Here is a 12,935-nt window from a genome sequence, read left to right on the forward strand (position 1 = left end):
CTGTTTGCGTTTCTTCAAGTGGCCAGAATGAAGAAGAAAAGCTCCGATAAAAACCGCCATGTGGTAGCATGGCTCAACAAAGCTGAGTGGGACCAAGTGCTTGAATACTTGTATTCAAAGGACTCTGCGTTACAGAAGTATGCCCTGCACAGGATTTCTGCCTGGAAAGGCAGGTATTCCAACAACACACCCGTTGCAGTGGAGGGTACAGCAGAGCTCGTGCGGTGTCAAGTTCTGGACAAGTCGGGACAACTCGATGGCGACGACCTCGTCCTGCTCTATGGAATGGCCCTTGTTAGGTTTGTCAATTTAATCACAGAGCGTAAGCAGGGGTTCGTTGCTCGTCCATTAAGATCACTGGCCTCAGAGCTCAAAATCCCAGAGTGGATCGTAGACCTCAGGCACGATTTCACCCATCACAAGCTCCCTACTTTGAATTGGTGTCGCAAGGGCTGTGACGTTGTACTGGAGTGGCTCCAGCAGCAGTACTGGTCCAAACAGTTGGGCGGTGGGCTAAACTGGGATTCACAATCTGAAGAAGGAGATGATGAAGAGGAGGAGCTGAAACGACAGGAGGACAAGCTCATTGAAAGGCAGAAAGAAATAGAAAACTACAAGAGAGCACGGGAACTATTGATATCGTTTGAAAAAGAACGGTACCAGACGTTTGCTGGACTCAATGAGGACAAAGAGAAGTGCTTGTGGGCAGCCCCCTCTGCAGATATGACCTGGATTCTTGCTCAGGTCAAGCACTTGGCTGTAGAATGCAGTGAAACCCTAATTGATGTGTTGATGGAAGATGGATTTCTAGTTCCCACTGCTGAACAACTGGAATCATTGGACTGTAACACTTCTGAAGACTACAGTTCAACTGCTCCCCGGATTCCTAACCTGTTTTTGTGTTTTTGGCTCCCACTCCTGAAGATGAACTACTCGGCGTCCTTTATTCACATCCTCCTTGAAAAGCTGTTCACTGAGCTCCAGCAGCTTTCAAAAGAACCAGACAATCACAGGTCCTTCTACATATCTGCTTGGATCTCTGAGCTCCTCCTCTGCAACACCAAGAGATCCAGTTACCAGTTTGAAACCAAAGGTCAGATGAGGCCCAGAATGAAGCACAGGATTTTTGTGAACCGCATTCAGCTGAGGTGGCAGCAGCTTCTCTCTGCCTGTCTGGATGCTGCCTGTGTTAGCACGCCTCACCTACTTCAGCTCATTCTGGATGACATGGAACACCCACTGCCTGCGGAGACCCGTCAGAAGCTACTACAGCTCTGCTCCATCTACACACAGGGCACACACTCGGGAAGTGTGACTTCTACAGAGCGCAGAGACCAGCACCAGCCCATATACACACTAGAGAGTTTAAATGAGAAGTTGCAGCATTCTAGGCACCAGCCCAATGGGAGACGGGTGAAGACCATCTCTGACGGAAGTGAGACTTTCCAGGACCTGAGCCCGGAGATTCAGGCAGAGAAGGCAGAGTTGCTCAAGGGATCTCCCTGGCAGATGTGCACAGATAAAGTGCAGTGGAAGAACTTTCCTCTCGGTAAAGTGCCTGGGCAATCGGAAGACCCGTCGTGCCTCATGGTAGAGAATTACTCCACTATCACTGTGTTCGACCAGCCGGTGGAGATGGAAGGCACGTCTCAGCACAGTGTTCCAGGAGTGTCTGTTCCACAGAGAACATCGCAAGGCCTCCCCTGGACCCACAGTGATGTCAGCAAATTGAAATCAGGACTGCAACTTTTTTAAGGCACAAAATGCCGAAAGAAAATGCATACACCTTTTTGTTGCAGTACATTCAGTTTTTGTCCTGTAATTGTTTTGATGGTTGCCACAAAGGGTGGGGTAAAGGGGAAAAGCATTTGGTTTTGATGTGTATATACAGTTAGTTGTTGAACAGTGAACACCACATCATTTCAAAAGTAAAGCAAATATTAAACCCTGAAAATGCCATGTAAGTTCCATGAATTGCTTACTATGTGTACAGAAACGGGGACTTTGAACAAAAGATATTTTCAAACAGCTGATGGAAAGAACATACTCCACTGGCTGTTTTTGAGGCAGAATTGCTTACTGCAAGAAATCACTGTTTGTATACTTTGAGTTTGCAGGATGCCATTGGTTAAAATCTTATTTGAAAATGCCAAGATAGGATGAGCTATTGCAAAATTTCATCACTTCATCATCACTTGTACATCCTTTAATATCAAAATAAAACCATTTTTCACCTAAAATCAGATGTGTTTTATCTAGGGAGAAAGGTAATTTTATGAATTGTAATAATTAGGGTTTGTAATTAATACATTTTAATGGGGATCGTTTTATTTCAAATAATTGGGCATGTGTGTGGGTGGTTCAGATTAGCTGCAATTTGCAACTCTAGATTTTTTTTATAATGGGATGAATCTAGAGTTGCAATACCCTCCATTGACTCCCTACTCCAAATTTCGAGCTGCTTGTATTAAACAACGTTAAACTCACCAACATTGCAGCTCTAGGCCAAGTTTGAATTATCCTCCTTCAATCTGCTGAGCTTTTGTTTCTTAAAAATCCACTGTAGACTTATGAGCTACTTTCTGTCAAGAAATTCTGTGTAAGTGATTCTTTTTCTAAGTGCTGGAGTTTGGAAGCACTCGTTGTAAGTCACTGAACGGCTCTGTGTAGCACCTGTTTCGAATTTGCACATAATGCCAGCGTGACCCGTTTAAAAAAAAACAAGTGCTTCCAAACTGCAACGCTCATAACATGCCTACGGTAGATTTTTATGAAAAAAAAGCTCGGCAGATTGAAAGAGGATAATTCAAGATTGGCCTAGAGCTGCAATGATGGTGAGTTTAACGTTGTTTAAAACAAGCAGATCACAAACGCAAATTGGATGAGTAGGGAGTCAATGGAGGGTATTGCAACTCTAGATTCATCCCATTATAAAAAAATCTAGAGTTGCAAATTGCAGCTAGGTTCAGATCTACTGATCTAAACCTTTTAAAGGATTTTTTTTGTAGCATTCCTAAGCCAATCAACACTGCTGGTCATCAAATGATTGGCTTATGAATGTTAAAAATATCCATGAATCAATGACAAAAGGGTAAGAACTGAACCACTAAACTATACTGAAACCACAATCTATACTGTAAATCCTCAGTGAAATGGGTCCAATTGCTTCCATACAGTACTGTATACTATCTGGGTTACAGACCTGTGAGAGTCCATTTGGAGTTTTCGGGTGGTCCCTGACCCAACATTGAGTACCAGCGATATCTATTTCACAGACTGGATGAATGATATAATTTATGCCATTCCTCATCGGATTATGGAGAGCAAGGATGCCTCACAGTATGGACTAGGGTTCAACTTCAAACCCTGGCAGGGGTGGCCTTTCTGTGCAGAGTTTGCACGTAGGGATGCTGCAAAAAAAATCTAAAGTTAAGTGTAGAGTAAGTGTTTTTTGTGTTTCTGCATTTTCAGGTCGGGATACAAGAAGTAATCAGGAGAGAGACCTCATACAGGATAAACAAGCATAATTGGAAGTGATGATAAAGAAATGAGCAGACAACATTGAAATGAACACTGTAAAATTGAAGCTGATTAATGGTACTCCCTCCTGTTTTGATTGATTGATTGAAATATTTATTAACAGTTTGCAGAATTACAGTACATTTCAAGCAAACTCAATACAAAGACTTAACTGTGAGTGGACGACCCAATTAAGCATTCAATTCAATTCAATTTTATTAAAGTGTCAAATCACAACAAGTTGTCTCAAGACACTTTACAACCAACAAAGATCCACCCAGAGCAAGCAATATTACGACAATGGTAACAAAAAACTCCCCTTTAGGAAGAAACGTCAGGCAGAACCCGACTCTAGGGTGGGCGGCCATCTGCCTCGACCGTGTCGGGGAGACGTACAAATAGACGTACAAATAGACACTTCTATATAGTCAAAGAACAGAACAGGAATTCATCATAAAGGAGGTAAAAAGGGAAAAGAAACATACAGTGAGGGGGGGAAAGGGGTGGGCGGTGGGGGGGATTCAGATTTTACGGGGGGCAGTTTCGAGTTGCAGCCGTCCGTAGGTGCCCTTTGAGAGCGGTTTTGAAGGAGTCAAGGGATTCGCATGTCTTAATGACTGTTGGTAGGGCGTTCCACATTTTGGTGGCATGTTTGGATGAAATTGGCAACCCACCTGAAAATATATTTTGTTTATTAAATATTACTGAACAATTATAATAGCTATGTCTGCTGATTCAGAATATAGTGCTTTAACTTGTCAATACAAATCTTTGTTTTAACAAAATAATTTAATTTACACTACATTTAATAAAATATCCAATGCTTGTGTTGGGCAGGGCATTCATCTAGAGCGATTTATAGTAACTAGTTCATGTTGTGCTTGCATTGGGTTTTCTACTACACCAAAAGGATCAACTCGCTAAAACGAGTTAATCCCTGTGTGCTGCTCACTGCTCCTTAGGATGGGTTAAATGCAGAGTAAAATCTATTCAATTTCCTGTGATGACCACTAGTCACTACTATACCATAAACAGTTTACACACCAGTTCATTTGGCCATTGAACTTGTGGCATCTAAATTGCACCATTCATTTTCAATTTGTTGTGGTTTGCTGCAGAATGTATTTCTTAATTGACATCACGTCTAAAAAGCTTCAGCTCCAAATATGGGCCAGAATGAACCCTTATCACTTAATTAACATGTACTGTACATGTACTGTACCTTTAATCCTAATTTATACTTTGTCATACGATTGAAAAAAACGATTGCAAATGAGGTGTTAGATTAGTGTATATTGGCAGTTTCTGGAAAGCCCATAATGCTCTTGGGCACATTCTTCAGAATACTTGACACATTTTAAATAATAGATTTGCAACTGCCTGAAAAGAACAAATATGTTTTATGGATGCTGAGAGACCAAATTTTTGTTTCGAATAGACATTGTAAATATATATTATGTAGACTTGTGCTTGTGACAATTACAATTCTAAAATATTTTACCTTCCTTCATTGTCAACTCTTTGAATTACCACATCTTATCCCAAACTGACATGAGTGTCAAGTTATCATTACCAACAACATCACCAATGTAATTTACTGATAGGCTATTTAATTATTATCTCACTGATTAATCTCACACTCGACATTGCAGCAACAATCAACATGACAGAATTGACATTAGCACTGCAGATGCAAAGTAAAACAGGGTTCACAATGTTAGGTTCAACGTTGTAAGACTTGTATTACAGGCCATGAATACATATGACACTTTCACAGTGAAATAACAAACAAAGCAAGTCTTTAGAATTGAGCCTTTAATTTTACACACGATATCAATATGGTGTATACAGTTGCAGCAGGGCAGATTTTAACATATATTGGACATGCCACCTTATGGTGGCATCACATGTCCCTCAATATAAGGAAACGTTTGTGTCTGTTGGTTGAGTCCATGACAGTACAAACGCCTGATACCGAGGTTAGTGATACAGTGACAGCTAACCCATTGAACCTGGCTCAGAGTCATCATAATATCCACGATCACCAAAAGATCAATACAGTTTTAGTTGCCTGGTTCTTCACCATGAGGAACACAATATGTCACGGTTGTCACCGTCAGGACTCTGGAGAACTGTACAACTGGACCAGTTCAGTTCTTCCACAAATCATCAAAATCCCTTTTTCGATAACCAGGCCTTCAACTCTGACTCGAAATGGCCCTTGACACGAACAGTCATGGTCACCTCGTTAACTTGTGTCGGCAAATCTTTGCCGGTGACTTCTTTCAAGTATTCCTTGACATCCTTCTCCAGCGCCCAAATGTCACCTTCTACTTTTCGCACGAGGGTCGTCTTGCGGCTGCCGTTGGTGATGTCGGTGTAGACGGGAATGTTGTGCATCCGAGAACGGCGGATCATGTAAGGCAGGTCTGGAGGTGACTCGGACGGAGGGACCCAGCCTGACGGGGAAGGACCGTCGTGTTTAGGCGGAGTGGGGACCAGTGATCGTGGGATCAGTCGTTCCACAAATGTATACTCATCTGTAGACTCCTCTATCTTCACACGATTCGTATTGCTTTCTGCACTAGATGAACCCAGTGGTCGTAACAGGATAGCGGGTCTTCCCGGAGTCCGGCTGTGCAGCTTGAACGCATTTATGACCGTCCTGTGTAACATTGTGATTGTGTAGCAGCGAGCCGACATGTTTTCCACCTGGCGGAAGAAGAAGAAACATGGGGTTTCTTCTTTTCTTTTTTGAAATCAGTTTCTGTTCGACGTGGCTGCCCCCTATAGGCCAGATTCATTACAGTGTCTTGATTTACAGTACACTCGTGTGTGTGTGTGTGTGTGTGTGTGTGTGTGTGTGTGTGTGTGTGTGTGTGCGTGTGCGTGTGTGTGTGTGTGTGTGTGTGTGTGTGTGTGTGTGTGTGTGCGTGCGTGTGCGTGGCTGTGCGCGCGCGCGCGGTGAGAGAGAGAGGGAGGGGAGAGAGCCAGAGAGGGGGAGGAGATAGAGAGAGATAGGTAAAGTTGGCAGTTTACACTTGACAGTCCGGTTGGAGTATGTACCATATTGTACAGTCGCAATAAGTGAGTAACTATCAGGCGGCCTACGTTAACTTTCATTGCGGTTTTATCCAGAGAAGAGAACATTGGACTTCGCTGAAGACATTTTACACAATTTACTAGAAAATCGGGCTTAATCGAGAAGATAATGCCGGGTTCAATTAACAATGGAGAGGCAATTGCACTGAATGAAACAGGTGACGTAGAGGTAAGATAGCCTAGACGTGCACGACATTGTTACACCACAGTATCCTCTAGCTCTGGTCTATAGCTCTAACTGTCTGATATAAGAACTTGCTTTGATTTATGAAGCCAACTATTGTACAGTTGTGTTACCCAAATGTTCTATTGTGTATTCTTCTAGTCTATTCTAGATAGCAGTGTCTAACTGGGGTAATAAATGCCTATATATGAGATTTCTTTTAGGATCTTATAGGGGTTTGGGGATGATATGATGATTCGTGGCGCATGGCTTCTCACCAAAGTGTCATGTTCAAATAGCTTACTACAGTCAACTTAGTCAAGTGCTTCTTTGTAAACTTTCCAGGACTTCGCATTTGACTGTGACTGCATGTGAGAATTAATTTGCCTGCAGAATGCTCACATCCCAGAAAATGCTGTGTCCACTTCTAGCAAGTACTGCAAACTAAACTATCATGTGGTCACCACATGGATAGTTAACATTACAGATTCAAGTAGGCTCCACACAGTTGTTCCTTAATATATATATATATATATATATATATATATATATATATATATATATATATATATATATATATATATATTCCAAAAGCATGTTAGTGCAATTTATTTGTTTTTAACATACATTCATTACATTCATTAATCATTCACCATGATGGACGTATACAGTGAGTGACCCTCTCACAAGACTCACAAGAATTTACTCAGTAAATAGTATGAAGTAGTGTGGTGGGGGTGGCACCTTGCTTTCGGGGTCGGCAACCTTTTGTGCCAAGTTTAAAATTTCTTGATAGTCAGTGTGCCATAACAACATGTTAAATGTTTCCATTGTATTGAATTTTCATTGTATATAGACTATAGATAACAACCTTTATTTTTTAGAAATTTAGAAATTAGAATGTATCTTTACAAATATTAGTATCTGGAGTAATGATCATTAGACTCCCTTCCCAGTCAGATAGTCCATGGGCCAGACCAGAAGTGAGGGACATTTTTGGTGGCAAAATCTCTTTGCTACCATTTTGTTTGTTGGGTCCATATAAGTACTTTGAGACATGATAGCATTTTCAAAAGAGTAGCTTTAATACTTTTTTGGGACAATCATTGTTTAATATGCAGAGTAGGATTTTGTGCAGTTTACTGTAGGTGGTATATGTAACAATTATGTTTGATTCACACTTATAATTACACACACACACACACACACACACACACACACACACACACACACACACACACACACACACACACACACACACACACACACACACACACACGCAATGACATATAAGAGTGTGTTATAAAAGTATAGAAACATGTAGGCCTATAATAGTAATAAATTAGCATAATTAGCTAATTATTCCCCAAAACAAGAAATTACTATAACTTTGCTTTACTTAACTTAAAAAGGTGATCTAAGAGTCTAAGTCTATGTCTGTGATGTTTAGAAATGCATCTGTTACCATAGTGCAATCATGCCACCTTTTTCATTTGCATAATTTGCACAAGCCGTGAAAGAAATTAGAAAATTTCTAGTAAAGTATAGAAATGTCCTTATTTTGAAGGACATTTCTATACTTTACTAGAAATTTTCTACATTTTTCACAATTTAGTCAAGTTTTATCTTAGTCTCTCTTAGACTCTGAGTCTATACATGTCCTGAAATTCATATCGTGCCATGACTAAATTATTCAACCTTTTGTCATTTAGCATATTTGCATAAATGGGCTGAAACCCATAAATAGCTATTATATGTTTTTGCTTTACCTTTATTGAGAAGGATCTTACAGTCTAAGTCTAAGTAAGAAATGTGCAAGCTACAAACCTGAAGTGAAAGTGATTGATTATGTGATGATGACTATGACGAATACTGAAGAATTGATATTGATATGACAGTGATGATGATGATGTTCATTGGTTAAAGTCAGTGAAAGACAGATAATTCTTCATTTTTCCCTCTGTATGACATGTTTTATTCAAAAAACAGTTAGGCGATTTTTCATTCTGTGAATCTATAGTTGGTGTCTTTGAAGGCTGATAACTGCAACTAAGCTACCACTTGGAAACTGCTATCATGTTGAAATATTATCTAGGGATATAGACCTTTTCAAAAAAACATGATAGCATTTGCCACCTTGAATGTCCCTCACTAGTAAAAATCCTGGTCTGAGCCCATGGACTTAAGAGTATAGGAGTTTGAATGAATGTAGAATTGTGGGCTGGATGTAATTTAATTTAATTTAACTTTTTTGAATATTTAATTTGAAAAGAAAAAAAATCACACTCGTGTGAAGTGAGTGGTGCAACTCTGTGTGGGGGTCCCCGGGGGGTCTCCGGAAGTAACAGGGGGCGGCGGTGGCTCAGGGGTAGAGTGGCTGGATGGTAACCGCAAGGTTACCGCCATTGGTGTATGAATGGGTGTGTGAATGGGTGAATTGATGCAAAACAGCTATGTAAAGCGCCTTGGATAAAGGCGCTATATAAATATAAAACACCATTTACCATTTTACCATTTACCAGACCCACAGGAACGTGCCCAGGGTGCCGGCCTGGTGCTGGCGAGCCGCCCCGTTTGACCTTGTCCGAAATGGTTAAGAAATGACAGAGTTACTGTGTGGGGGTCCCCAGGGGGTCCCTCTACTGTACTGTTCTGTATACTGTCACTGTACTGTACTGTACTGTCACACCCAAAATCATCATATATACAGTGTGTGTGTGTGTGTGTGTGTGTGTGTGTGTGTGTGTGTGTGTGTGTGTGTGTGTGTGTGTGTGTGTGTGTGTGTGTGTGTGAGAGAGAGTGTGTGTGTGTGTTAGGCTGTGCAACAGTGACACTTCATGGTGAAAACAGGACAGACCCAGGGACCCAGGCAGGGACACACATAGCTGTCTATAGGAGTGGTTGCACCACTCAAAAAACTATCTCTCATACTTATGCCAGTGTGTAAGCAATCACCCTCCCCTGTATCAATGTTGGCACCCGTGCCATTTAAAACACACATGTACACACGCACGCACGCACACACGCACGCACGCACGCACGCACAAACGCACACACACACACACACACACACACACACACACACACACACACACACACACACACACACACACACACACACACACACACACACATATATATATATATATATATATATATATATATATATACAAATAGAAGAGAAAATGTATTAATAGTCATGTTACGTACATGATATGCTATCATTGGCGTCACAATAGAGGGCGTTGGTGATGCAGCCAAATATTGTGAGTGAGAATGTGTTGCTATCATGAGTGAGAGCGATTTGCAGTGGATGGATGTTGCAGGGAGAGAACATCTAGGGGCATGTACTGTCTTGTACATTTCATTCTCTCTCTCTCTCTCTCTCTCTCTCTCTCTCTCTCTCAAGCTCAAGTGTGCCAGCACTGCCACTCCCTTTGCTTTTGAAACCACACCTAGTGAAATATGACTAGCCCATATACAGTAATAGTTACAACAATGGCAGACTCCTGTACAACATATGTACCTGTTTTTTCTGTGATTTTCTTTCATGGTCACTGAAATTGTATTTGTTTGTTTTAACAAAAAACACTTTGTACCCTTCATAGAATTCCTAACCCTATGAGGAGTCCTACATTAATTTAGGTTCTTTCCTTTTCCTTTCCTTATTTAGAATAAGACAGTATAGAGTACTTAGAGAAGGAAAACTTACATGAAATATCTGTATTACTACTGCATGGCTTAGCAAAAAATATTGCTGACCATGACAATCCAGAGTTTAAGCTCAAGGTAGGCTTTAATTCGGGTACATATAGGTCATGACGGTATAGTAAGCACATTTTAGCAGTTTTTTGAGTGGTGCAAACCACTCCAACAACCAGCTTTGTCTGTATCTATGTTTGTGTCTATGTATGTGTGTACCTGTACGTGTGTACCTGTACGTGGGACCCCAAAAAATTAGCATGGTTACTATGGTCATTGACATTACGTCAGACCACAGCTGATCAGGCTATATAAGACCTCGCACCACTCAGTTCATACGGGTGTGATTTTTATTTAACTTTTAATTGCCTGAAAAATGCTATATGAATAAACTTGCCCTGACTTTCTTCAATTCAATTCTCCTCTCCAAACTCACAGGCACAAAACACAGACCCATCTGGGAAAGTGTACCGGCGCATCAACCTGAATCATTACGCCACTAAGAAGAGTGCAGCTCAGAGCATGTTAGACGTAGCGCTGCTGATGGCCAACTCTTCTCAGCTGAAGACTGTTCTGTACGTGGGGAATCAGTACCGTTTCTATATTCCCCTCATTGTCCTGCTGTCTATCTCCATCAGCTTACAAGTTGTGGTGGGGCTGCTGCTCGTCTTTATTGGTAATTATCTTAAGTCTTAACTCTTATCCCTCTCTTACACATTCTAAGAAATTGTTACATATAATATATTCTCCCCATTTTGTCCATCCAACCCCACACCTCTCTCTTTACAGTGAAGTATGACCTAAATGATACGAGGAAGCATGCCAAGCTGAACAGATTGAACAATTTTGCAACAGTGTTTGTGTTCTTCACTGTCCTCATTAACATCTTCATCACAGCACTTGGATTCGATGGACGTATACTTGGGTAGGCACAGTGAGTCTGTCTGTCTGTCTGTCTGTCTGTCTGTCTGTCTGTCTGTCTGTCTGTCTGTCTGTCTGTCTGTCTGTCTGTCTGTCTGTCTGTCTGTCTGTCTGTCTGTCTGTCTGTCTGTCTGTCTGTCTGTCTGTCTGTCTGCCTGCCTGCCTGCCTGCCTGCCTGCCTGCCTGCCTGCCTGCCTGCCTGTCTGTCTGTCAAGGCGATGGCCCGGCTTTGGCTAATTTATTTGTAAATCTAACATTTCCTACACAAAGGCAATTCAAAGTGCTTTGCATAGGCATAAAAGGGCATTTAAACTCATAAACAGGCTTTTAAAAAGGAATGAAGATTGAAGATATGGTACTCAAACCCACACAATGTTAAAATCTGGGACTCGAGTTACCCACCACCAGGGGAACTTGAACTCCATTAAGCTGGCTATACAAGAAATGGGACTTTAACCCACATAATTATGGCTGTGAGCCTATACAATATTAAAAATCAATTCTAATCAAAACTCAGGGTGAGGTATTACTGGAATAGTTATGGGAACACCAGGGGACTCTAATCCCAGTAATCTAGACTTAAACATAACTAAACAACAAGTAGGTATTTTAACGCACACAATAAAGATATTAATCAATGCATATAAAAAAAAGTTTATTAAAAAAGAAAATGCATTGACAAACTGACCGACATTCATTGGATTTTCTATACAAACAGCTTTAAATAAGCTTGGCAGGGATGGTGATATTTGTCACTGCCCTACAGGCTGGGGTGGGGCTTGTCACTGAACAATTCTGTGGGAGGAGTAGGATGAAGGTAGTATGAATGTAGGTATGCTGTCATGGTATAGGAATTTAACTCACGGTGCGATATAGTGCATGGCCCAGTATCAGGATATGCAGCTTTTTTATTATTCGTTTAGCTTGATTTAATGCTATATATGCAATAAACTAAATGTAAACTATATTAATAAACTTTACTGTAAGGCTACAGAACATCAATTCATTAACAAATGAATCAACAACAATGTGTTTGTACAGAAAACTGAACAAAATCAACGCAGTATATAGGTATTTTAAATGCAAATAAATACAGAACACATCAGTCTTCTATTTGTCTATATGTATACACAACACAAACAAAGATGATCAATATTACCTTTGTCAACTACTCTTATTCATAATCTTTTGATCCTTCCCAGGTCAGCAGTGATGTCACTACCAGAACCACACTTCCAGACAATTGACCAGAACTTGACAACAGGCATCTAATATAGTGGTTCTTAAATCGTTTAAGCAATCTATCAAAATTAAGGATTTCTTCTCTCATCCTGAGGGACATTACTCATTGTCTGCTATAAAGCAAGTAATAAACCCTTCTTAATTTGGTAACTTCAAATGTTTCTTTTAAACACATTTTGATCTGAATGGAACTGTTATGTAACCACTGATAACTTTTAAGGGAAGTGGGCCTGCTCATATAGGCTACAGATATCTCCATTGAGTACATAAGAGATACCAACAAACT

The 12,935-nt window shown here is 40.7% G+C and overlaps 3 protein-coding genes across 4 annotated transcripts; 2 read left to right on the plus strand and 1 right to left on the minus strand.

Annotated features, from left to right (window-relative positions):
- Positions 1–20: 20 nt before the first annotated feature.
- las1l (LAS1 like ribosome biogenesis factor) lies at positions 21–2,240 on the plus strand. Its single transcript, XM_079492922.1, has one exon. The coding sequence runs from the start codon at positions 28–30 to the stop codon at positions 1,753–1,755; it is 1,728 nt and encodes a 575-aa protein (XP_079349048.1). The 5' UTR covers positions 21–27; the 3' UTR covers positions 1,756–2,240.
- A 3,077-nt stretch (positions 2,241–5,317) lies between these two features.
- LOC306935845 (large ribosomal subunit protein mL49-like) lies at positions 5,318–6,255 on the minus strand. The gene has a single exon (XM_079519114.1). The coding sequence runs from the start codon at positions 6,220–6,222 to the stop codon at positions 5,689–5,691; it is 534 nt and encodes a 177-aa protein (XP_079375240.1). The 5' UTR covers positions 6,223–6,255; the 3' UTR covers positions 5,318–5,688.
- A 254-nt stretch (positions 6,256–6,509) lies between these two features.
- Positions 6,510–12,784, plus strand: LOC306938538 (ninjurin-1-like). Of its 2 annotated transcripts, none has more exons than XM_079522762.1 (4): positions 6,510–6,790; positions 10,925–11,162; positions 11,276–11,411; positions 12,610–12,784. In XM_079522762.1, exons 1-4 carry the CDS (start codon positions 6,731–6,733, stop codon positions 12,677–12,679), a joined length of 504 nt encoding a protein of 167 aa, XP_079378888.1. In that variant the 5' UTR covers positions 6,510–6,730; the 3' UTR covers positions 12,680–12,784. The 2 variants fall into 2 exon arrangements, with proteins under 2 accessions (XP_079378888.1, XP_079378889.1); XM_079522763.1 differs by having other exon boundaries at positions 11,276–11,420; positions 12,610–12,694.
- The last annotated feature ends 151 nt before the right edge of the window (positions 12,785–12,935 follow it).

Source organism: Electrona antarctica (genome assembly GCF_951216825.1).
Source record: "Electrona antarctica genome assembly, chromosome: 2".
Lineage (NCBI taxonomy): Eukaryota > Metazoa > Chordata > Actinopteri > Myctophiformes > Myctophidae > Electrona > Electrona antarctica.

Bases quoted from the DNA above. Each gene is read 5' to 3' on its own strand.
- LOC306938538 (XM_079522762.1), top strand. From the start codon at position 6,731: ATGCCGGGTTCAATTAACAATGGAGAGGCAATTGCACTGAATGAAACA. The intron at 6,791-10,924 runs GTAAGATAGCCT...CCAAACTCACAG, and splicing joins ATGAAACAGGTGACGTAGAG to GCACAAAACACAGACCCATC. The intron at 11,412-12,609 runs GTAGGCACAGTG...GATCCTTCCCAG, and splicing joins TTCGATGGACGTATACTTGG to GTCAGCAGTGATGTCACTAC.
- LOC306935845 (XM_079519114.1), bottom strand. From the start codon at position 6,222: ATGTCGGCTCGCTGCTACACAATCACAATGTTACACAGGACGGTCATA.
- las1l (XM_079492922.1), top strand. From the start codon at position 28: ATGAAGAAGAAAAGCTCCGATAAAAACCGCCATGTGGTAGCATGGCTC.